Source organism: Daphnia pulex, chromosome 10 (genome assembly GCF_021134715.1).
Source record: "Daphnia pulex isolate KAP4 chromosome 10, ASM2113471v1".
NCBI classification, from domain to species: Eukaryota; Metazoa; Arthropoda; class Branchiopoda; order Diplostraca; family Daphniidae; genus Daphnia; species Daphnia pulex.
This window is the reverse complement of record NC_060026.1, coordinates 4,354,333-4,379,109: the sequence shown is the minus strand read 5'-3', so window position 1 is coordinate 4,379,109 and position 24,777 is coordinate 4,354,333. Positions and strand designations below refer to the sequence as shown.

At 38.3% G+C, this 24,777-nt stretch overlaps 2 protein-coding genes across 5 annotated transcripts; one reads left to right on the top strand and one right to left on the bottom strand.

Annotated features, from left to right (window-relative positions):
• Positions 1-10,443: 10,443 nt before the first annotated feature.
• On the bottom strand, positions 10,444-13,231 carry LOC124204788. 3 transcript variants are annotated; one of them, XM_046601994.1, is made up of 3 exons: positions 13,121-13,231; positions 13,002-13,060; positions 10,444-10,768 (listed from the first exon to the last, which is right to left on the bottom strand). In XM_046601994.1, exons 1-3 carry the CDS (start codon positions 13,162-13,164, stop codon positions 10,560-10,562), a joined length of 312 nt encoding a protein of 103 aa, XP_046457950.1. In that variant the 5' UTR covers positions 13,165-13,231; the 3' UTR covers positions 10,444-10,559. The 3 variants fall into 3 exon arrangements, 2 of the variants coding, with proteins under 2 accessions (XP_046457950.1, XP_046457951.1); XM_046601995.1 differs by lacking the exon at positions 10,444-10,768 and adding an exon at positions 12,742-12,936; XR_006879117.1 differs by lacking the exons at positions 13,002-13,060; positions 13,121-13,231 and adding an exon at positions 10,834-11,217.
• Positions 13,232-18,916: 5,685 nt separating this feature from the next.
• On the top strand, positions 18,917-24,097 carry LOC124204192. Of its 2 annotated transcripts, none has more exons than XM_046601236.1 (12): positions 18,917-19,079; positions 19,157-19,220; positions 19,285-19,388; positions 19,444-19,663; positions 19,741-19,993; positions 20,060-20,210; positions 20,288-20,534; positions 20,600-21,604; positions 21,687-21,821; positions 21,885-22,103; positions 22,169-22,231; positions 22,297-24,097. In XM_046601236.1, exons 1-12 carry the CDS (start codon positions 19,041-19,043, stop codon positions 23,817-23,819), a joined length of 4,023 nt encoding a protein of 1,340 aa, XP_046457192.1. In that variant the 5' UTR covers positions 18,917-19,040; the 3' UTR covers positions 23,820-24,097. The 2 variants fall into 2 exon arrangements, with proteins under 2 accessions (XP_046457192.1, XP_046457193.1); XM_046601237.1 differs by having other exon boundaries at positions 21,711-21,821; positions 22,297-24,088.
• Positions 24,098-24,777: the final 680 nt, after the last annotated feature.

The window sequence follows — 24,777 nt, the reverse complement described above, 5'->3', positions numbered from 1 at the left end:
GGCGCTGTGGGGCAAAACTCTGTTTCGCGGCAAAATTATTTATGTTGCAATGCCGTACTCGCAAAGTTTCGCAACCCTCTCTCACCCCCCTATTTCCAACACCCCTCTCTTTAATTCACAAAAGAATAGAACTTACAACTGACTATGCCTGTGCCATGGAAGGTCGCACTTTTCTCTCTCTCTCATACATAACCACACATGTCTCTCTCTCTCTCGACATCTTTCCCTTCGCTTACTCTCACAACGTAGTGTTTCAAACTAAACTTGTATTCAATACATTAATTGAATTAAAATTACAAGTCAAAGTCGTTAATTCCTCAGCAAAGTTTGAGTTTTTGGTCTTTTTGATCTTCCACGCTCCTTTTTGCGATTTGACTTTTTTTTCTACTTCTACAATGATTCTTAGAAATTCTTCTATGAATCTTCTAATTCTTCTACATGATTAGTTAGAATCGTAGTAGCCAGAGTTGTGTTGACCTCGTTGGTAGTTTCAGTTTTTTCCTTTTTTGCATTCTTATGCTCTTTTTCTGTTCTGCTTTTTTTCCAATGGCTTAGCCCAGAACATTTCCTGAATCCTTTTCTTCATCTTTCTTTTTTTTCATGCTCTGCTTTTTCTTCGACTAATAAAAAATCATGGTAGCCGGAAACCAGTTCTTGGTCGAAATTCGCAACATTAATTGAGATGACGTCAAAGTATCCAATTAGCAAGGTGAAGACTGTACCCGCTATACCGAATTCCATTTGGGTTTCTATAAATACTTTCAGTTCCTCCTCCCACTTACAGTAGTAAATTATTTGCAGTAACGTTGCAAACATAAGGTAAGCTTGAATTGCCGCTAGTGTGGGCAGGGCATTGGATAGGGCGGGGATCCACATTTCAGGAATTGTTGAACATGTGACCCAAACAACCGGATTCCCATCGAGATGACTGTCGGGACTGCAAAGCAGATCAAGTCCGTTAGGTTTGCAGGCGGCTAGAAAGTTTGGAGCCAGAGTTTCAGTGGGACCGTTGTTCACCCATAGCCAGACGAAAACGCCTCCAGTAATCAACGATAAAATCCATAGCAGAAGTTGAAACATAACCTGCAATATGCCTGAAGAACGGTTTGATGAAGAAACAGAATGGAATCTTTTCTTGGCGAGTGGGAAGCCTGACATGAAGAGGCTGAAACAGCAAACACATATTCCCATTACAGTTAAGACTCTGGTTTCATAACCTTTCATCCAATATTTAATCTTTCTTTTTTTCATGCTCTGCTTTTTTCTTCGACTAATTTTTCTTCTGCTCTTGCTTCTTCTTCAACATTTTCTTTTTTGGATTTTGCATCTTTTTCTTTTCTCTCTGGTTCGTCTTGATCCTCGTCTTGATCGTCCTCGTCTTGATCGTCCTCAAATTCTCCATCATAATTAAGGTTGTCCCAGTCATATTGTGGTGTATCACTCTCTAATTACTCCTCTCCTGAAAAAGTCTTCACTCTGCCCTGATGACCTAAATAACTATCTTCCCGCGATTTTCCTGTACTTTCTTTTCAAAGCTCGTCGAGAGAGTGTTGTGTAAGCAGCTCACAGCACATTTTGCCACACACAATCTTTATGTCATAGTTCAATCGGCTTACCGACCAAACCACTCCACCAAAACGGCACTTCTTAAAGTTGCTGATATTCTGCTGGTAGTTGACAACGGCAATGCCGCGATGCTGGCCCTCCTCGATCAAAGTGCTGATTTTGACACGGTTGACCATTCTATCCTCATCAACCGCATAAGCTCACTTTTTTGCCTCTCCGGAACCATTTTATCTTGGTTCATTTCGTACTTATCTGGCCGTCGACAGTCTGTATGCAATAACGGCATCTCCTCCGCTGAAGTCCATCTTCAACTTTGTGTTCAACAGCTTGCTCTGTACTAGGACCTATTTTATTTAAACTTTTCAGCAGCCCCATTCACTCAATCTCGAAAAGGCAACTGACCACTACCACGCCGATGATGATAAAAAATACGTCACTTTCTCACTCGACGTGGATCATGCTGACCAAAGGCGCAGCTTCTCTGCCCTCTCCTCCTGCGTTGGCGAGATGAAGTCATGGATGACCGAGAATTATTAAGTTCAATGAGTCCATATCCGACGCGGTAATAGTTTAATCCAAGTCCAGTCGTAAGCCTGCCGCACTACCACTCCCCATGGGTGATGCAAAAAATTTTCCTTCCGACTCAGTTCACAATCTTGCATTCATTATCGATAATCATAAGAAAAGGTATGGCCCAAGTGGGACGCGATGGATTGACGTGGGGCAACATACAAACTGCACACACGATCGTCGTCGAGAATCTTGGGTGGAAATCGATCTGCCGGAACGAAATTTGAACATATTGAAATGACGACAAACAGGTGCACAGCGTAAATGTTCAAAGATGGCAAAATGTCGAAAACGTATTGATAGTTTCGTTCTCAAGTAAAATTTGAGCACATTACCGAAACTGAACACTGGATAAACTTTATCGTACATGTTGGAGACCAAAATCATCTTTCGTCGAACGGAGGGAATGAACAAGAACACGAGTAAAAGTACAAACCCCTCTCACAGGGTAAGCATTACTGATAGCTTCTGCTGGTGAACACTTTGACCAAATGAAGCCATTAGAATCCAGCTCATGACACTCACTAATCTAGTAAAAATCGACGAACGGAAACATTTTAACTTTGTTGCACTTCATTGATGGCGTCACGAGATCGAAAATGACTAAACGAAATGGCCGAAAGAGAAAGAACGTCGAGGGGGAACCGAAGGATGCTTCAATTTTGTAAACGGGAGGGAATCGCCCTTGGCGATCGACTGCGGAACTTGGAAATTACCAGAATAAAAAATTCCGGTCGTAAAAATACTAGCTTAATTTTCAAGCAAATTAAAAGTTATAAGTCGTGTAGTTTATTAAGGGCCGTCAGAAAACGCAAACTGTAATTAAGTACAGTTAAGTACTTTTTTCAAAATTTTTGTCTCGAAAGCTCTGTTCTGTATCGTCTGATTATTTTTAATGATACCATTAAAACATCCTTATTGATTTTGGCGAAAGATCCTAGGTCTCATTTATTGCTCTTTATAACTTTTTCAGAACACATTGTATTTTGTTTATCATTTACTTGTTTTGGTTTTGTCCTTCATTGTGGAAACGAAGCCCTTTTGAGATTCATGTTGTTTTTCGTTAAATCGTCAACTGAAAATTATGTTCGTTGATTCAGGTTATGTGTGTTTGCGCAAACGAGATAAAATTTAAAAAAGGCGAGTCATTTACAGCCTACTTTTTTATAGATGTCCGACCCGTTGTAGTTTTTGGCGGGTTTAAAGACGGGTTGGGTGTAAATATAAAGATTTTTGACAATCCGTAAAAAAGCGCAAAATTTTATTTTTCATTACCTTTGAGTTCGAATACTACAGGGCGTATTTTAATGAAAGAACCCGAGGTGTTTTATTTTTGTATTTCAAGGCAAAATGCGAAAAAGATAAACTAAAGTGCGGGTTAGGGACAATTTTAATTTCATTTAAAGCTCAGTTACTCAGTACGATGGCAGGGCAACTTATTGCAGCATGTAAAAAACCCAGTTGGGTTCGGGCATTTTTTGGAGTTTAAAATCGTTCATTAGTAGATAAATCGACTGATACAGAAAAAAAATTCCGTGTGATGTGTGCTGCGTTATCTTGGACACGGGTATACAGTGTGGAAAAGTTTGTAAGCATCATTTGAGAAATGGGACAAAATCTCTTCAACGCCATGTTATTTCTAAGCATGACTCCGTGCAAGCCGTTAGAGACGAGATTATAATACACGGCCTTTCGCTATTCTAGGTAGTTTCTGTAAAATCCAGTTCTGCATCTTCGTAATAAATTTATTCTTTTGGGGCTTTTAGGGTCTTAACAGGAAATTCTTGAAAGAGGCGATCGCTAAACTTATTTTGACTAAAAATTTAAGTTTTAAAATCGTTGAGTCTGATTCATTTTTTGATTTGTTGCATTTATGCCAACCTCATGCAGAGTCTTTGCTACTTTGCTAGTAAAAGCAGATTCCTTTAGTGATTTTGTGCTACAACAATTCTGGCTTTCAAGGGGTAAGATTAAAGCGCTGCTTGAGTCTGTCTCTTCTATTAACTTAACTTGCGACTTGTGGACGTCCCCTAACGCAAAGACCATTCTTGCTATCACAGCTCACTGGATTTACAATGACTTTGATCTCAATTAAATTCTTCTTGATGTTGTAGAGGTCAACGGAGCTCATTCTGGGTTAAATATTGCTAGTTATTTGTTAAAAAGCTTAGAAGAATTTGCTATTAAAGACAAGCTGTTTTGTATCATGGGCGATAACGCCTCAAACAACAAAACAATGGCACGAGAAATAGAAAAGCATGTATCTACATTCAAATCAGGCGACAATTTACTTGGATGCACCGGTCACGTTTTTAACTTAGCCGTGGCAGGATTAAAAATTCTTGGATATGATGCAAGAGATGACCTTGTTTCAATTGAGGAAGATGAGGAACGAGAGACGGATGTTTTTTACTTTAACTGTGGCAAGGAACAGGAGGATGACAGCGATGACAACTTTGACCCTTCCTCTATCGTCGATCGCGTTAGGGAAGTATGCAAGTTCGTTCGTGCTTCTCCCCAGCAAAGAAAGCAATTCAAAGAATGCGTAAAAGTATGTTATTCGGCTTCATTTCGTGAGTCGGATCCTTCTCCACCTGTGACTCCTGTACAAATTGTTTCGCCAGTAACGGTTACAACATCAGCGAATGGAAAAAGACCGGGCTAGCCGTTAACGGCCTCTGCTTTAGCACAACCAGTTCGCAAGAGCGTAAGGTATAATGACTCTTGTCTTAAACTAAAATATTCTTGTTGTCAACGGCCACTCCGCCAGCGACGACCAGGAAAACTAATCCTCCAGGCGAGAAAGGTCGACCTAGTGGACAAAATGAAAACTCGTCTTTATCCGACGGAGGTTTAGGTATCAATAGTGTATTCCAAACAAGCAGCACGCAGTCGCTTCAAAGAGTTAAAGCCGTGGGGCTACTTGACGTTAAAACTAGATGGAATTCATCTTATTCGATGCTTCAGAGATTTCCCGATTTGCAGTTTGCCGTGACAATGTTTTTAAATCGCGTCGGCCAGTCGGGTGATAACTCGATGGAAAAATTTAGACTTTCTGATTTTGAGCTGGAGCAACACAAACATGTTTTGGATCTTTTAAAGCCACTTTATGTGTCTACAGTTAATCTTTAATAATCGAAATTCCCATCATTAAGTATTAGTTTGCTGGTATACAGTCACGCTTGTTAATTTCTTGAGCAGGCAAATTGCTCTTTATATTTTTATTTTAAATTGACGGAAGGTATAGCTGAGGAAGCTCAATGTTCCTCTAATTTTGTTCATTCTGGTGAGAAAGTTGAAAGAGGGAAAGGGAGGGAAGAAGAGAATGGAAAAAAGTAAAAGAAATCTAAAAAGGGGGAAAGGTGTGCTTTTTAGTTCTGATGGCTGATGGAAAACAGGATGACCCTAATGCTGTTAGGACCAAGAAAATAGAAGTGGGAAACCGTTAAACACTAAGACGTAAAAAAGAATACACAAACAAATACATTGATGGATTGCTTTGTAAGTAAATTTGATTGAAAACTCCGTTCTAGTAAACCATGTTTAGTAAATGCAATGTTGAATGTTACTCCACGGCTGAGGTGTGTTGTAATCTTCATTAACTTTATGACTTTCATTATAGGAAGTCAGAATTTACTAACAGATGATGTTGGAACTCATTGTGAGGCAACTGACGGGACTGTGAACATCAGCAATGACTTGCCTCCATCACCAACAAGTGTTACACCAGCATTGAGGATAGAGTTGATTGGTAATACTACTTCTATAGAATAATAATGTGGTGTATATTGACATCCTAATAAATTTCTGTTTAATGTTAGGTGATGAAAATGTACTCGCAGCTGAAGTTGTCAATAGTGAAACTACATCAAGCAAGAATATCAACACTGATGAACACTTACATCTTCCTCTAGCAAGTGTTGGTACAACATCAATGAGCAATGAGTTTAATGGTAACACAGTAGACATTATGAATCACAATCCTTATTCATTTATGTTTTTTCCCAGGCCATCCCAATTTTCTTGATGATGACAGTAAGGCTTCAGGTGCTTCAGGTTATACCACCGATTACCAACATTTCATGAACGATGAAAATCATGACTGGGAGGAACTTTTGGAGAACGATGATTCCTATCACAAATCTGTTAGTGAATCATCCATCCATCCCAGACTTAAATGATTGGCTTGTCAATTTTAATGATGAGAACATTGATGTTTCTCATGAAGAAGCTGTGAGACGGAGTCTTTCTGAATGGGTATTGGATTGCAACATTTTCTCTTATTACACGTAGCAATCAAACTTTTAGTACACCCAGTTAAATGCATTCTTTTTTCGGAGTATGCAAGAGGACTTTTACGCGCATATGTCCGAAAGTATAATATGATTTTTAAGAAAGCTTTTATCACTTACAATGTTCACAACCTTATCCACCTACCTTATCCACCTACCTTATCCTTCTTTATGGAAATATTGACAGGTTTAGCGCCTTTCCTTTTGAAAACAAACTCCAAACCATGAAGCATCTACTGAGACACAGCGAAAAGCCATTGAAACAATTAGTTCGACACTTACACGAAATAGAAATGAATGTTCATTTCAGCCCTGACCAGTCCCATAAAAGTTCATTATCATTGTCGAATCCCAATAGGAAAGGTTTTCATGGGGGAAATGGAGCGCGACTACAAAAGTTCCTAATAATTGCGCAATTCTATGCGATCATACTGTAATTCTAATCCACAATATTATTCGGGATCATATTGGAGATGTATATCTGATTGGAAAAAAATATTGCAAGCAACAAAACCTGTTTGTTTACCCCTTAACATCTATTGACATCCAAGAAATAGTTGTTAGTGAGTTGTCGTCGATTGTTCAAGCTTGGCCAATTTCGTTGATGGAATATAAAATACTAAAATTTTCCCACTGAAACACTTGGTAATTGATTTTTCCTTATTATTAAGATTGTCATGTTTGACGAGGTATTGGTGGAAAGTGCTGTAATCCATCTATTCGACCTCTCAAGAAGAACTGCTGGTGTTGTATTATTGTATTGTATTATTGTATTGTATATTGTATTGGATTCCTTGTTGGATATGTATCGTTTGGATAGTTTATTCATACATAGATTTTTTTGTGTTTCAAATGATTTGTATTTGTTAGCATTATTAAAAATAGAGAATATGGATGCATACAAAAAAACAATTAGGATGCTTCATCATCGTTGAGAAGATGCTGTAATCCTTGGATAGTTGAAATGAGTAAGTGAAATTGTTTGCGTCTTTGTTTTAATCTAGCTTCCAATTTCTGACATTCACATTCTGAGGCTTCCAGTACCTGTCGCAATAGAGATAATTTCTCTTGGGTGCTCTTTCGATCAGGCTGTGTTTGAATAATGGCAGCCAAAGCATCATATTCGATTTTATTCCTACGAATCTGTCTTGCTTCTTGCAACTACTTCTTGGTTGCTTCAATGTCTTTTTGAGCTGACACAATTCCTTCTTCGATCTGGTTGTAAAGGTCATCATATAGTGCTAATGCTCTGCAGTGTTCATTTCACAGCACCTCAAGGATTTTGTGGCAGCAAATTCACATTGGGAAATTTGACCGATCATTCTGGCATTAGATGCTTGTCTGTAAAACATAAAAATACATCACATAAGCAAGTATACGGGAAAATTTTACAGAAAGTATAAATTATGTTTTAAATTACCAACTTCGAAAGATAGCGTTCTCTTTTGCCTCGGTTTGCAAACTATCAGAATAGTTGGAGAGGTCGAATAATTGGATTATAGCATTTTCCACCAATACCTCGTCACACATGGCAATCTAAATAATAAGGAAAAATCCATTACCAAGTGTTTCAGTGAATAAATGTTAAAAATTACAAGTAAACTATACATGTTTCTAATCTGAAAAAATATTTAAGACGTTTAGTTTTTTATTTTATTGATACTTAAATCAATATTTTTGTAAAACCCAAATAGCTATCTGATAGCAATTTTATTCTAGTTTAAGTTGGTGTATTTTGTTTTTGTAATGGGTTCCTAAGTATTTAATAATTTAGTTTATTTAATGTTGTTTGGGTTCGGGTTAAACGGGACATGGAAAACGGGGTAAAACAGGTATTGCCAGATCAACGTTATTTCCAGAAAAACGCCCCCTGTCAACAAAAACAAAGGAAAAATGATCGGAAAACTTTTTTGGTAGTATCTCCACTTCTACTTTATAAAATAAATAAAAATTCAGCTTTTCTGAAAGGGAAATGAATTTCCTTTTCACCAGTGCATTATTTAATAAATATAATTAAGCCGTTGCAGAGAAAAACGATGTTCAATTTTACCCCTGGCTCTGTTCCATTTAACCCAAATTTTTTTGTTTTTCGGCATTTTTTCATGTTGGCATTTCATCACATAACTCTTAAACGAATCAACGAAAAAAATTTAAAAAATTACCAAAAATTATGTAAATAAATGCCAGGGAATCACCCCTATACTTTAATTTTTTTCGGAATTTGAATTTTTATATAAATGGCAGCGTAAAGAAAAAAAATGTCCCACATAGCCCCGGTCTCCCCTACAAGAAGCATTTCTCAAGTTGCACGAACCTATCGCAAATATTGTTGATGAAGTTTTTGATAATAAGATTAATGACAAAACAAATTCTGTTTTGCCTAACGACTGTGAAGTGCTAATGTATGAATAACAACAACGATGTGATAAATTAAAGAAAATTTGAGACTTCAAGGGAATTTTATCACTACTTACATTAGCTCCTGTATCATGGACTCAACAGCAAACCTCACACTTTTTCTACGTTTCAATCTCCCAAGTGAAAAGATCCCGTATTCTAAAAAAAGAAAAGGGTATTTTGGCGATTCCTGATAATAAAAAAGGGAGAAAATTATCTCCAGAAGAAGAAGAAATTGGGAAGGATTTTTATTTGTCGGATGAAAATTCCCGTGTTCAGCCAGGGATGAATGATTTTGTCTCCATTCGGGAAAATCCCGGTGAAAAAAAGGTGAAAGTGAAAAAACAACTGCTCCTCATAAACATTGACGAATTATATTACAAGTATAAAGAATACTGTGTGAAAAAACTATGTATGAAGTCATGCGGGATATCAAAATGTTTCGCTCTTCGACCTGTGAACGTCATAGAAGTTGGAGCTTCAGGATCCCACAACGTATGTGTTTGTGAAAAACATGAAAATGTTAAATTAATGATTGATTCTATTTGCGGAAACACTGAAGAAAAATATCATATGATGGACAAGATTATATGTGATGTTAAAAACAGTGAATGTATGTTACGTCGTTTAGCTCCTCCTCTCAAAAATTTCGCAAAAAAATGCAGCGAATAAAACGACAGTGGTTCTGCGACATGATATTGAAAACTAACTTTAGGAATCGATTATGTTCGAATCGTCTTTTGTCAGCGCCTTTTGCGGTTCCACCAAGGCAAACCTTCAGCAGCCCCCCCTCCGTTTCCCAATACACCCGCTGTGTCGCTAATGGCGCTGTGGGGCAAAACTCTGTTTCGCGGCAAAATTATTTATGTTGCAATGCCGTACTCGCAAAGTTTCGCAACCCTCTCTCACCCCCCTATTTCCAACACCCCTCTCTTTAATCCACAAAAGGTTAGAACTTACAACTGACTATGCCTGCGCCATGGAAGGTCGCACTTTTCTCTTTCTCAGACAAAATAATTTAGTTTGAGAATTTTATTTGAAAAAAAAAGACAAAAGGGACTACAGACACTCGCTTCGAAAAGTTAAAAAAAGGAATAAGTGGGTAGTCCTGAGCTCATGCCCAAATGATTTTACTCGCTGTCATCTATAATTTAAAATTAGGGCTAATTAGGAATTGTTGAGATAAATATAAAATTAAATTCTTACCACTGCTCGAGTCGCATTTCTCCTTGAACTCGTCAGCCAAAGTAGTATTGACAAATTCATCAGAAGAGGAAGATAACTCAGCTCTGGCCTTCTTCGCTTGTTCCCTCTCTCTCTTTCTAGTCTTCCTCTTTTTCCAATTGCTTGGGCCTGCAGTATTGGTCTCATCCTTTTGTTGCATTTCTTTTGCCGCTGTTGTTTTCTCTTGAGGCTCATCCTTTTTTGCTCCAGCTTCCTCTTCATCTCCCTCACTTGACCCATCCTCACCATCCGCTAGATACTCATTAATGATTTTATCATAGTCTGGACTTTCTGGGTGCTTCAAATTATCCTCCATAAGAACTAAGAAAAAGAAAGAAAAAATAAATATATATATTTAGTAAGATTAACTTACATTAAAAAACCTTACGAGTGATTGGATCACAAACACATTCCGAGTTTTCGGGTTTGTTTCCCATTTATTTCTTCGTCCAGGGTTGTAGCTGTTTTGGCTCCCTTAGCCGATTTCTTCAGTTCCTTTTTACTTCCTTTCTAATTGCTTGGGCCTGCAACACTGGTCTTGTCATTTTGTTGGTCTGGTTTTTCTTTTGCCGCTGTTGTGTTCTCTATTTTTGGCTCATCCTTTTTTGCTCCAACTTCATCATCCTCACTTGACCCATCCTCACCATCCGCTAGATAGTCATTAATGATCTTGTCATAGTCTGGACTTTCTGGGTGCGTCAAATTGTCCTCCATAAGAACTAAGAAAAAGAAAGAAAAAAGAAATATATATTTAGTAAGATTAACTTACAATAAAAAACCTTACGAGTGATTGGATCACAAACAGCACATTCCGAGTTTTCGGGTTTGTTTCCCATTTATTTCTTCGTCCAGGGTTGTAACTGTTTTGGCTCCCTTAGCCGATTTCTTCAGTTCCTTTTTACGAAGAAATTTCTTTCTTCCTTTGCTGGGTTCTGCCATGTCTGGTAATTTCAATTCTTCTTGTGCTTGACTTGGCCCTGCAATTTCTTCGTCTTGCTCATCTGCTTTCTCCTTGGTCTTATTCGTTAAGGTCGTTAAGGAAAGCCTATTTTTCTTATCAACATGACTTAGCCCACTTGCACATCTTTTTAAGCATAGAGATATAATAATTGAGTTTGACAATTTTATTGGAAAAAGAAAGAAATTTTATTGGAAAAAGAAAGACAAGACTACAGACACAAATAGAAAAAATGAAAAAGTTAGAAGTCCTCAGCTCAGTAGCAGTAGCAGTAGCAGATGATTTTACTCGCTGTCATCTATAATTAAAAATTAGGGATAATTAGGAATTGTTGAGATAAAAGTAGAAACAAATTCTTACCACTGCTGGAGTCACATTTCTCATTGAACTGGTCCGCCAAAGTAGTGTTAACAAAGTCATCAGAAGAGGAGGAAGATGACTCGGCTCTGGCCTTCTTTGCTTGTTCCCTCTCTCTCTTTCTAATCTTCCTCTTTTTCCAATTGCTTGTGCCGGCAGTATTGGTCTCATCCTTTTCTTGCTTTTCATTTGCCGATGTTGTTTTCTCTTGAGGCTCATCCTTTTTGGCTCCAGCTACCTCTTCATCACCCTCACTTGACCCATCCTCCTCACCATCCGCTAGATAGTCATTGATAATCTTTTCATAATCTGGACTTTCTGAGTGAGTCAAATTATCCTCCAGAACAACTAAGAAAAATAAAGAAAAATAAATATATGTTTAATAAGATTAACTTACAATAAAAAACCTTACGATGCATTGGATGACAAACAGCACATTCCTTGTTTTCGGTCTTGTTAAGAAAAGTGCACCTGCATGAGTAAAAAATAAGTTAATAACTAAAAGAAATTAATTTAACTATTTTACTTTACCTTTCACAGGGCCAGGCTTCCTATTCTTCTCGCTTTTCACCCATTTCAGCCATTTCCTTACGGTAATCAAAAATCAAATAAGAACAAATTGAACAAATTCTAAATTCAGATTTCAGAATTCTTAGAATGAATGACTAGCAGAAGAAGTCCTCCATAAGAACTAAGAAAAATAAAGAAGAAATATATATATATTTAGTAAGATTAACTTACAATAAAAAACCTTACGAGTGATTGGATCACAAACAGCACATTCCGAGTTTTCGGGTTTGTTTCCCATTTATTTCTTCGTCCAGGGTTGTAGCTGTTTTGGCTCCCTTAGCCGATTTCTTCAGTTCCTTTTTACGAAGAAATTTCTTTCTTTCTTTGCTGGGTTCTGCCATGTCTGGTAATTTCAGTTCTTCTTGTGCTTGACTTGGCCCTGCAATTTCTTCGTCTTGCTCATCTGCTTTCTCCTTGGTCTTATTATCCTCCTTTTCCTCTTTTCCTCCTACTCCTCCTTGATCTTGCTTCACATTTTCATCTCCTTCATCGTCGCCCTCTCCTACATCATAGTGGTCGTTACATTCGTCATAAGCCTCGTCACAGTAATGGTAGGCATAAACATCAATAGACTTGTCATCCAAGAGCTCTGCAAATATTACTTCAATAATTAAAGTAAAATTTAAAAAAGATTAAATTGGTTGGAGTCTTACCTACGGATTCCTCACACATGGTGCATTTAGAGTCGGTTGACTTATTTACAAAAGAGCACCTGCACGAACAAAAAAATTTGTTATTAGAATTAATATTTTAGAGAAAACAAATTAAAAAGTAAACAAAACCAAACCATACCTTTCACAGGCCCACGATCCATCTTCTGTTTTCATTATTCTGATCGTTTTTGGTTTCCAATTTGAGAATTTTTCTGAATTTTTTGCTCATCCTTTTTTGCTCCAACTTCATCATCCTCACTTGACCCATCCTCACCATCCGCTAGATAGTCATTAATGATCTTGTCATAGTCTGGACTTTCTGGGTGCGTCAAATTGTCCTCCATAGGAACTAAGAAAAAGAAAGAAAAAAGAAATATATATTTAGTAGGATTAACTTACAATAAAAAACCTTACGAGTGATTGGATCACAAACAGCACATTCCGAGTTTTCGGGTTTGTCAAGAAACGTGCACCTGCATGAGTAAAAAATAAGTTAATAACTAAAGGAAATAAATATTACTATTTGACTTTACCTATCACAGGGCCAGGATCCTAATTCTTCGTTCTTATCAGCCATTTCCTTACGGTAATCAAAAATCCAATTAGGTAAAACTGAACAAATGCTAAATTCTTATCTTATCTTCTTCTTTCTCTTCAAATGATAAAAGTAAAATCAAATTCTTACCACTGCTCGAGTCGCATTTCTCCTTAAATTTATCTGCCAAAGGTACTGTACGGCGTTAGCATCGAGCAGTACTCGGACGACACTGCTATTTACCTCGAATTTGGATTCTCACGAGACTGTCTCGACCAATTCGACGCACTCAGGATCTTGTCAATGTGTGCTGGCGACTTAATCGACTGGTTTTAATACAACTGGGTCAAACTTAACCCACAAAAGAGCGAATTTCTCTACTTCGCTCCCTCTGAACTCGCCAACAGGCTAATCTCGCTTCCCCTACGTGTCGGTGTTAACCTCCTCGAACCTTTAACATCAGCCAGAGTCCTAGGCGTTCAGCTTAGCTCTGACCTGACAATGGATCGACAGATTTCCGCCATTGTGAGGGCCGCCAACTTCAATCTCTATCGGTTGGGCAAGATAAGAGGTCACCTGACAACCGAAGCCACTAAGTTCCTCGTTCACTCCCTTGTCATCACACACCTGGACTATGCCAATTCCTTGTTAGCCGGCCTTCCACAGATGAAACTGAGACCACTCCAATCAGTACAGGACTCTGCTGCCCGTCTTATCTACCGTGGCGCAATATCCACAGAGGTATCAAGATTCCTCCTGCATTGGCTCCCCATTAAATTCAGGGTCCTCTTCAAGATCCTACTCCTCGTCTTCGACTGCCTGCAAGGAACTGCACCAGTCTACCTACGGAAGTGCATTCAACTCCACGTCCCTGACCATTCCGGCATTCGCAACGGGGCCAGAAGCCTTGGAGTTATGTCTTCAACCACGAGAAGGAGGAAGAAGAAGAGCACCACACCTAAACCGACCTACCAGAAGAGGTCTTTCACAACTTTCGCCCCGCACCACTGGAACAAACTGCCACCGGTGATTCGCTCCACAAACATCAGACTTGAATTCAAGAAACTCCTCAAGACACACCTTTTTACTTTGTCATATCCTGCTTTAACTGCACGTCACTGATTCATAGCTCCCCTTGTATAACCGTCATTTGAACGTATTTTAGTATATGAGAAAATGCGGTATAGAAATTTTAATATACATACATACATACATACAAGGTGGTATTGACTTCATCAGATGAAGAAGATGGTTCAGCTCTGGGCTTCTTCGCATTCTTCCTATCTCTCTTTCTAGTTTGCCTCTTTTTCCAATTGCTAGGACCTGCAACGCTTGTCTCACACTGTTTGTCTGGAATTTCCGTTGCCGCTGTTGCTTTCTCTATTTTAGGCTCATCCTTTTCGGTTTGGTCTCCAACTTCGTCTTGATCATCCTCGCTTTGCCCATCCTCACCAACCCCTTCATAATCAATGTTGTCCCAGTCGGGACTCTCGGGGTGCGTTAAATTATCCTGGATTACAACTAAGAAAAAAACAGTAAAATTCCATATATATTTAGTAAGATTAACTTAAAATAAAAAAACCTTACGTATAGTGGGTTCACACAGGGCGCATTCCGAGTCTTCAGGTTTGTTAACAAACGTGCACCTGCATGAGTAAAAACTTTACCTATCACAGGGCCAGGATCCTAATTCTTCGTGCGTATCAGCCATTTTCTTACGGTAATATGAAAATTTGATCATTGTTTTGTACAGCAGCTCATTTCAAGGGCAATTTGTGCTTTTCATGAAGACAATACCATTGTGTAATCTACTGTTTATTTTATAGAACACAGTGTAAAGAATTGGTAATCATACTCTCCAGGGTGACAGAAAAGTAAAGCTATAATGCAAATCCTTTGCTTTTCCTTGTAAATATAACAAGTCAAGTTCATTTAAACGCCCTAATATGAAATGAAAGTGAATCCCATTGAAAATGGGGAAATTACTGATTACTGAATTTGTCAATTTTTCTTTTGAAATTTTTTTTTTGAAATTTCTCAATTTTGCTTACGGCTGAAAATTTTGACTCTTTGATGTCAGTTACTCAGTTAGTAAAAAATTTTACAGGGTAAGGAATTTTTAAAGTTTAAACTAGAAAGATCCCTTAACTAATTATATCAATCGATAGAGAATTGAAAGATCTACAATATTATACAAGGGTTTCTTGTTATTTTTAAAAATTTTCTTAAATATCAATGAAAATAGAAAAACAGGCCAAAATGAGAATTTCAGACAGCTTACGCAAATTCCGAACAGAAAATTGTGAATAAATTTTTATTTTCTTTGATTTCATATGTTTGTACATCAATCGACGCAGAATTGTGAGGCGAATTGATTGATGTGCAATGTTTACAAGTTTTTTTGCATATTTTTTTCATTATTAAAAAAAAAGGTTTGAGTAAAAGAGGATCGAATCTTAGCAGATCCAAAAAAGCTGTGGTCATAATTTTTCATAATATGTACTGAAATACTGATGACTAACTAATTTTTCATACACGTTAAGAAAATGTTATGCTTTCTCATGTAGAGCGAGGATATAAAAATCTCTTATCCTCAAATGATTTCTCATCAACCAAAACTCATGTGAGGAGGCTGAATGAAAAAAATTCGCATATCCTAGTATGCATGTAATGAGGACTCGCAAACGTTCACTTGAGATAAGTAAGTTGCCAGAATCTGTTACCCTCATATGATTTATCATAAACCATAACTCATTTAAGGAGGATGAATGAATAAATTCGCATATCCTCATATGATTTCTCATGTAATGAGAACTCACAAGCACCCCCATGAGATAAGGAAGTTTCAAAATTCTCTTACCCTCATATGATTTCTCATGAAGTCATGATATCATAAGATAACAAACCTTGAGCAGGATCAGAAACCGGTGGAATCTCATCCGTCGCAAAAGGCGAGGTCGAAACAAACCAGGTCTGACGACAGGGAAACGGATGCAGAGTAGGAAAAGTCCATACAGCAATAAGGTCACTGGCCTCACGACAGCCGAAGCTGGGAAAAGTTTCATCCGTCATCACATGGTGCGGTCGATCTCCTGCCGACACGGCGTACCATACATAGGGCCACAGTATCAAGGTGAGATCCATGCAACAGAAATACAAGATAAATGTGGCCGAGCTAAGTCCTCCTGAGTCTCTTAGTAGCAGAGATGTATCGCACCATTGCTGTCCAAACGATCCGGTGCGTAGGGATGATGTCAAGTGAGGGAGGCCTGGGTACCGCACATTCATTACACGCTGCGGAGAAGCTGAGTCCAGGCTGGCTGAATAAGTTGCAATAAAAGAGGAAGTGCTCGTTTGACTCATGGGACTCACCATAGGAGCCGGCAGCCTAAATTAATAGTAAAGCTGGTTGAGGAATCATTATGGGTGAGGAGCGCCAGTCGGTTCGATAGGAAGAAAGACACAAGTTTGACCAAGTAAGTCGGACAGTCGCGCCGGGCAAGAGCCGCAAGAATTGCGGGGTGCCAGGCAGCTTCAAAAGCGCTTTAACGTCTAAAAAGGCGCAAGCAGTGGTACGCTTGTTGATAAAACATGCCTCACAAAACGATATGAGGGCATGACCTGCCGATTCGGTTAATTGACCCGCCAGAAGTAAAATGTCGCAAGTAAAAAAGTAGCTTCCCGTCTAATCCCCATATGGGAAATTTAACATGGCAATTGGCAACCATCTCTCCATACCCATGGTATCACGTACTAATTACGTAACACCCCATCACGTCGGTGTCCATTTATCAAGTCCTAGCGCGTGACCAACGAATTTTCCTTATCTATAGGCTTTTAAGTTCTTATAGCTTTTCATAGATATATATTCGTTTAAGATCAAGTTAAGGCCTTAAGGGATACAAATTTCCACACGTCAAATTTTGTAGAAATGACACATTAACACCACTCCTGATGCACTGTGGTTTCATATTTAATTCATACGGTCGTTTTAGCTGTTTACACAACCCAATTCATGCCCAATCATGTTGTAATAGATTGAATTTTCGTTCCATAATTGCGAGCCCGAAGGGCGAAGCTAATAATTGCATACGCAGAAAAATAAAAACCATGTCACTTTGTCTGTATGTATGTATGTCCCGCACCATAGCTCGGGTGTTTCAAGACAGATTTCGGACTTTTTGGTCTTAAAAATTAGACAAAAAATATGCGGTGCGACCAGGAAAAAATAATTTCATTTACTTAATCAGTTTTTCCATAATTAATGAAAAACTGCTAAAATAATTGTTTTACAGCTAGTGACATCTGGCGGTGGCGACTACAACTTTTTCACCTTAGGTTTAAATTCCAGTTTCCACTACATGTGTAAGCTTGTCACTGTAGGCAGCGTACGTACGCCGCAAGGTACCCGAAGGGAATGTTAAGGGTATTCTAGTTGGTATAGTAGTATTGGTATAGTTTTATAAAGGCAGAGCTATAGAATAGTTATAGAATAATAATAATATTCCGTTAGAAAGGTAGGCCTATTATTAAGATTAATTAATAACATTTAAAAAAAATTTATGCCCTTAGTTTCCGGAAGATTGTAATAAGCAGAAATCGAGAAAGATATTAAAAGAATATTTCCGCATGTTTCTATCCAAACATTAAATAAAAATTCAATTCCAAAAAACCTAATATGATATGGCGCGGCGTAAGGGTAAGGCGTGACTTTGGTGCGGCGGAGGCTTCGCCCCGCCACCCCACGTCACACCGGATCTTGTTAAAATTAAATGTAAGTAACTACCTATCAGCACTTCTTTTACTGGAGATTGATAGCGTTCAGTGATAACATACAGTGACTTCTATTCTATCATACAATAGTAGTCGATTGTCACGTTACGTTTATATCCCTGTCACATGTCTCTGTATTATCGTCTGCTGTAACAGCTATTGAAATTCTGTCAAAAAGTAACCAGAACTCCGTTTGATCAAATGCCTGAATCGATTGCATCCAAATTTTCAGAATAGATGTAAAAAATTGTAAGCTACCGATTACTGCCATTGAAATGCAATAAAATTGTTGATTACAATCAATAATTGCCAAAAACTAGTGCATCCATCTATGTAGTGTTACGATAACTGCAAAAAGCCATCTGTGTAGTGTTACCAGAACTGAGGGTGCCCATGTAAACCATAGTACCATACTGCAAACGAAACTTTGACCAGTAACCCTTCGGGTAATTTACTAAACGTGTTAAGTTTATAATGAATCCTTTTCGTCGAATATTTTTTATTGAAATATATTCGTAATGTATGGTTAAACATGAGTAAAATAATATTACGAATATATTCCGACCAAATAAATCCCCACCAGATGTCCATAGCATCGCCGTGATGGCGCAATCTTTGATGACCCAACCATGACGCAATAAGCAGATTTGTATTTAAGTTTTGCAGTTTTTAAACTAAAAGATGGTTATTTTTAAATTCAATTATTGAACTTTATTTGTTAAAATTGGAAAATATGAGTTGAGCAAACTAAACATAAATGACTTGCAAGAGGATATTGAACTGTGACGGAAAAATCCCCTTTTAAGACCAAAAAGTCTGTGAAGGAAAGTGTGAATTGTGAATAAGTCCGACTTAATCATAGGCCCTGAATTTGTCATTTAAGACAGTTTTCAACTGGCTTACGACTATCCCTTCGCGGCGAGCTGATAAGCTTGCTTTTCTATCTTATATAATTATAAATTCATCTCTAGATGGCATTTATGTCGCATAACACGTTCGAATTCGAATTTACCCGCCATTTAAAATAGTCTGCTCTTCGTGCAACAGCTGAAAAGCAAAAATCACATGTGCTTCATGGTTCTCGTTCGAGATTTTCTGAAAATTGAATCATATGAGGAAGAGGAACATTATTTGTGTTGTTCATAATGGAAGATGAAGAAAGAATCGTGGCAAAGCGAAGAGTGGTACGTATTCTTAACTGTTAAAATGTCGCACATAGGTTATTTTACGGTAAATTTGATACCTTCACAAACTTTTGTAGTACGACCTTCTCGCAAGATTTGAAAATGATGATTTTAAACTTACCGACTTCAATCCTGAAGCAGGTAATAGCTTTTACACTTTTAAATTTGTATCTTAAACAAAACCATGTTTTCTTTTATGTAATAGAATTACAGGAACCAATGCACATACCATCACAATTGTTTTCTGCGCTAAAACATTGCCAACAACATTGCATTTATGACATGAGCTTTAAAATCTTGAGATACTTGGTAAGCGGTAATAAGTTTGCATATGTTTGCTTAACTAATGTGTGTTCATCGACAGATTGAAAATCAGCAAGTTGGAAAACAATTTTTGTGGAAAATGTTTGTAAATTTTCTACAGAAAGATTGTGCTTTTTTTTTGCCCTTGGTATCAGAGTTTAAAAAAGTATTCTTCAAGTCGCAAAAAGTCCATCATGACGAGTTGCTTCTATTCCACACAGTTCTCCTTTTAAACAAGGAAATGTATGATAAAGCTTACCAAGAAGCTTGCAATTTTACTGGTATATATTTATTTACTTGCTTTTTCTTCTGCATTTATTTTTCTTAATAATTTCTGAATTTTTACTTTTTTTTGTAGCCAGGGAATTATCAATTGAAACCAGTTATTGTGAAACTGCTAAAGCTGCTTCATCAGCTTTACTCATGGGATACAAGACCATTTTGGACTACCGGACTATGGATACTGGTGATGATGAGATGCTCCATGTTATTAAGGAGTCATTCCAACTGCTGTTTACAAAGAAAACCTTTGAGCCTTTGTTTGTTGAACCCTACACTTACATTTTGATGAAGTTGAAATTACAAGAAGAAGCCGAAGCATTTCTTGAGAAGTATATTATGATATACTTTTAAATACAACATACATTGCTAATTGAAAAATGGTGATTTTGTCATAGGTATGTTGAAAAAGAGTCCAAAGGAAATTTCGGAGTCTCTGGTGCCCTTCATGCTTTGAATATAATCAAGTTACATATTCCAAAAGCCAGTCCAAAGCTTACCATCTCCTTCCTTGAAATGATTGCAAACAGAGATATTGGAAATTCAAAGGTGTTTTTATTTAATGTCACATAAATATTTTTAAATTTCTTAAAGGAAACCTCCCATTTTTTTTCTTCCTTTTTTAGATATTAGACCTATGTAAACACTACTTGCATACTCTTAATTCTGCGACTTGCAGTATCTCTGACAATGAATCCGATTGCGGTTCGGATGCAGGCCTCATTTCATTTGCCCCTGAACCCAACGGTCTGAACAAATGTCTAGAATTGATTATGTGCTTTCTAGACGTTTACGTAAAACACGTACCTTCGGCTGTCATCAAAGAAGGATGGAGTATTATGGCCGAAATCCTGGAAAGGATTTGCTTGCAAGGTCAGCTAAAATAACTTTTTTTTTTTTAATGTCCATGTTATACGAACTGTTGATACTATTTACAGAGGCGGAAGACTGTTTTCAGTCAATCATAAATCTCTGGCATAATGAAAGAAAAAAGTGGTGGCCCTGCTTTCGCCTTCCTCGCTATGGTTTACCTTCTACTCTACCACCTGATGATGCAGAGTTTTATTCCAACAAGGGTTTTGTCTGCTACGTCTTGGAGTCCCAGTACCACCCATTTGTCGTGAGTCTCATGGAACATCAGGGATGTCATTTGTTGAAGTCTCTGATGGAACAACTACATCATGCCAAGATCAAATTTGACTCTCACATTGAAGCCCTGCAAACAGCTATGGAACCAGTTATTCCAGTACCATTGGTATCAAAGCCAATTGTCCCGCAGATGACCGTAAACAGTCCTCAAACTCAGATGACTCCTTCTCTTTCCAAGTTTAACGCCATAGACGCCGATGCAATAGCGGTAGAGTATCCGAAAATGATGGCAACTTCAAAAATGGGGAAAACCGATTACATCCGAACTGGCAAAATTCATCTAAATACGAGAAAGCTGTTAAAACTTGATATTAGCAATATGATAGCCAAGCGATATAAGAAGAGGAGGACAATCCGCGTCCAAAACAAAGCGCTCCGCATGACCCGTGCGTGGAGATCGGCTACAATATCAACTGGCTCTGTGAAATCTTTTGGATCACTGGATTCTTCCCTGGATGAATGGGAGCATGGCGACAACAACGTAATGACCGATGAGTCACTTTCGCAGGACGGTGGAAATGACAGCACTTCAAAATGGTGTGAACCAAATCCTTGTCAGCCGACTGTAAGTATGTTGGCGAAAAAACGCTGGACAACGTTTGTCGAACACGGAAGATGGGGATCATTCACCGTAGATGATGATGAAAGTGATGAGTACACTCCTCCATCATCAGATGATGAGGATTCGTATTCCGATGAATTTGATGACGAGTTCCAAGATAGTGATGAAGATAGCGATGGCCAAGGAGATACGCCAGAAGTAATTTCTAACAATTATCCTGCATCAATACCTTGTAAGTTAATGCTTTTCTATAGTGTGGCAAAAACAACTTTTTCATTGAATAATAACAATCTGTGTGTATTTATTATCTATAGCTTCTTATCCATCGGTATCACCAGCTTCGTCTGTTTCCGGCTGTTTCACACCCGTCCTGCAGTTTTCCGATTTTCCGAATCCACCACGAGACGTTATCCCCAATGGAGATCACTGTCGTTTTGTGGAATTTGACAGTAAACATAACATTTTATTATATAACATGTGCCGTTTCCTTTTTAATTTTTTTGTTTTTGCAGGTTTTAGCGTTTGTAGCAACGGTATGAAAGGAGAAATTGATACTAGTGTCGCTCAAGCTATAAGAAAACTTGATATGGACATCCACGCGTCCACTTATCTAGCAGAGCCAGCCGAGATTGATCATGGAGATGAATATGTGGTTGAAGCAGAGATTGTGATACCCCAAGAAGCGTTGGTCCAATCACCTAACCGAAGTGCATCGAACTTTAACAATAGAAGTAATTCAACTACATCCATCTGCTTTCTAGGATTAAAATTTAATTTCTTGTGTGTCTGTTTCAAGGTTTTTCCCGGGATTTTGAGGTTTCAAGTCCAGACATGTTCGCATTTTTTAGCGAAGACGAAGGTACACTAATCACATGTAGATTAGAATTTCAGATTATTTTTATAGCTTGTTTGTTTAAATTTTAGACAAAGATATCTTCGGTGAAGATCAAGAAGGCAATCGAAATAACGATGACAACCACAGGGAGAAAATGAATTCAACGATTCACCAGGAAACATCTTCTCCTGTCGCATCTACGCCATATGTCGTCTCCACGCCTTTAGCCGTTTCTACTCCTATAACAGTAGGCACAAATAAAAACAAAATGAAAATCCTTAAGTCGAAAACCAAGCGGCTACGAAACGCCTCCCAGAATAAAACAAATGAACAGTCCCATTCGAGTAAACGTTCTACACCAGGAAGGAAGAAAAAGAGCAAACGCCGAGTTTCGAAATCGTATCGATGGGATATTTCGTTGGTGGATCGAGTGTTGAAAGAATCGCTGAAAGAGTCTCTGCTATCTCAAGATAAATCATCGTCAACTTCCAATTTCGCCCAGCTGCCAACAGTGGAGACTGAAACAGCCACGGAAGAAGAAGCATGTAACCAGCCTGGTACCTACAATCATGGAATAGTAGAAGAAACTTTGCTCCCGATTGCAGGACCTTCTACAGTGAAATCAAGTCCGCCCAAAGCCAAAAGGATTAGTTCGATATACTTGCCGTCCAGTTCTGTATGGGCATCTGATCATGTCACCGCTCCCTTAGCCGTTTCTTCTCCTAAAATCGTACGCAAGAGGAAAGAGGAAAAGAAAGTTGATGTCAAATCGAAAAAAGCGCGGTTGGAAAACGCCACCAAGAACGAAACCAACCAACAACCTGCCTCGGACAGCCGTTCATCCGTAAGAAAGAAAAAGAGTAAATCAGGAGTTTCCGAGTCTAGCGATTGGCAATTGGCATTGTTGGATCGTGTGCTAAAAGAGTCTGAGTCCCTGTTATCCGAAGATCAACCATCAACTTCTAATTCGAAACAGCCTACGACAAATGAAACTGTTCCACCTATCGCCGTTACATCTACAAAGAAAAAAGGTCAAAATAAAACCAAAAAAGACATCAACTTGCCGTCTGCTTCTGTTTCGACATCCGATCCCGATCCCATCGCTTCCAAAACCGTACGCAAGAAGAAAGAAGAGAAAAAAATTGATGTCAAATCGAAAAAAGTGCCTTTACGAAACGCCACTCGAAACGAAACCAACCACCCATCAGCGTCGGACAGCCGTTCATCCAGAAGAAAGAAGAAGAGTGAACCCGGAGTCTCCGAATCGAGCGATTGGCAATTGGCATTGCTGGATCGTGTGTTAAAAGAGACCCTGATGTCCGAGGAGAAACCATCAACTTCTAAAAAATCGAAAAAGACTTTGAAAGAAAAAACTTTGCGACCTACTGCCGTTAATTCTGCAAAGCAAAATAGTAAACCCAAAAAAGCGGTTGCCAAAGGAAACTCGCTGGGTGATGCTAGCGCAGCTTTTGATGTTGAAAATGTTGGGATATCTTTGCAAATGAAACCAGGCGATGGTCAATCAAAACCTCGTCGGGTAACTGCCAGAAAATGCCATGTTCGAGAGAGAGATCCTGATTACCTATCGGCGTCTGAAGGTGATTCTGTCTAGACTTTGGAATCCGTGTCTCGTGTAAAAGACAAAGCCAATCTCCTTGTTTAAACTCATTCATCTCACGAAGAGAATGTAAATTATTATTCTACACTTGTAAATTCATTTTTGGAAGTGGGAACGCGTATCGTGTACCCGGAAATCGTGGTAACACTCAACTCCGCCCTTGAAAGGGGTGAAGTTAATTCGCCATATTCCACGGTTTCTTTATTATTTTAGTGATCCGTTCTGTGTAGAGCGTGATTCTTGATCCCGAAATAAAAATGTCGCTCAAATAATATTTTTTATTATTTTACTTTATTTGAATCCAATGTATTTGCTGCTGTAGTGCTGTAGTTAGGAATCCCAAGTTCTAAATCTGATTGTTAGATGGCGGCAATTTTTGTTTGTTTTTCATTTGACGTTGCTATCGATATTTTCAGAATTTTAATTTGTCAATATTTCATTGAATAAAAAGTGTTTATCATTTTTTTTAAATTAACTTAGTCAAATTAAACCCATTAGATACAAATTAATAACCGAAAAAGATTATTTGAAAACATAGAAGCATATGTGAACGCGTATGGTCTAGTGGTTAGCGCGTCCGGTTATTAACGATACATGGATGAATGGTTTCAGTGATAAAGTCAAATCGCTTTCCCTTGATTTGCGTATGGTCGATCTAGTGTTGTGAATTCACATGACACCCCAGTGAGACGTGTACGATAGAGGGGCCCGTCGGGAATGAAGCAGGAGCCCTCAGAAAAGAATACAGGGGGACCTAGAGTACCTTAAGCGCTTGCCCGCTTAAGAAGGAAGTTTCTCGGCGCTAACGAAGGAGCAAGGTTGCAATTGCATCGCAGCAAGCTTGTCGTATATTCATCGTTTTTACGTGGTTTTTACATGTCTGATCTGACGAAATTCTTTTTATTGTCTACTTACTAATGACTAATGATTTGAATTTGCTGGAATAGCCTCA

Coding starts and splice junctions, on each gene's coding strand:
- LOC124204192 (XM_046601236.1), top strand. CDS start 19,041: ATGGAAGATGAAGAAAGAATCGTGGCAAAGCGAAGAGTG. Junction 19,389..19,443: donor TTAAAATCTTGAGATACTTG/GTAAGCGGTAAT, acceptor GTTCATCGACAG/ATTGAAAATCAGCAAGTTGG. Junction 22,232..22,296: donor ATTTTTTAGCGAAGACGAAG/GTACACTAATCA, acceptor TTTAAATTTTAG/ACAAAGATATCTTCGGTGAA.
- LOC124204788 (XM_046601994.1), bottom strand. CDS start 13,164: ATGGCTGATAAGAACGAAGAATTAGGATCCTGGCCCTGTGATAG. Junction 13,061..13,120: donor GGATCCTGGCCCTGTGATAG/GTAAAGTCAAAT, acceptor TTACTCATGCAG/GTGCACGTTTCTTGACAAAC. Junction 10,769..13,001: donor TGTTTGTGATCCAATCACTC/GTAAGGTTTTTT, acceptor TCTTTTTCTTAG/TTCTTATGGAGGACAATTTG.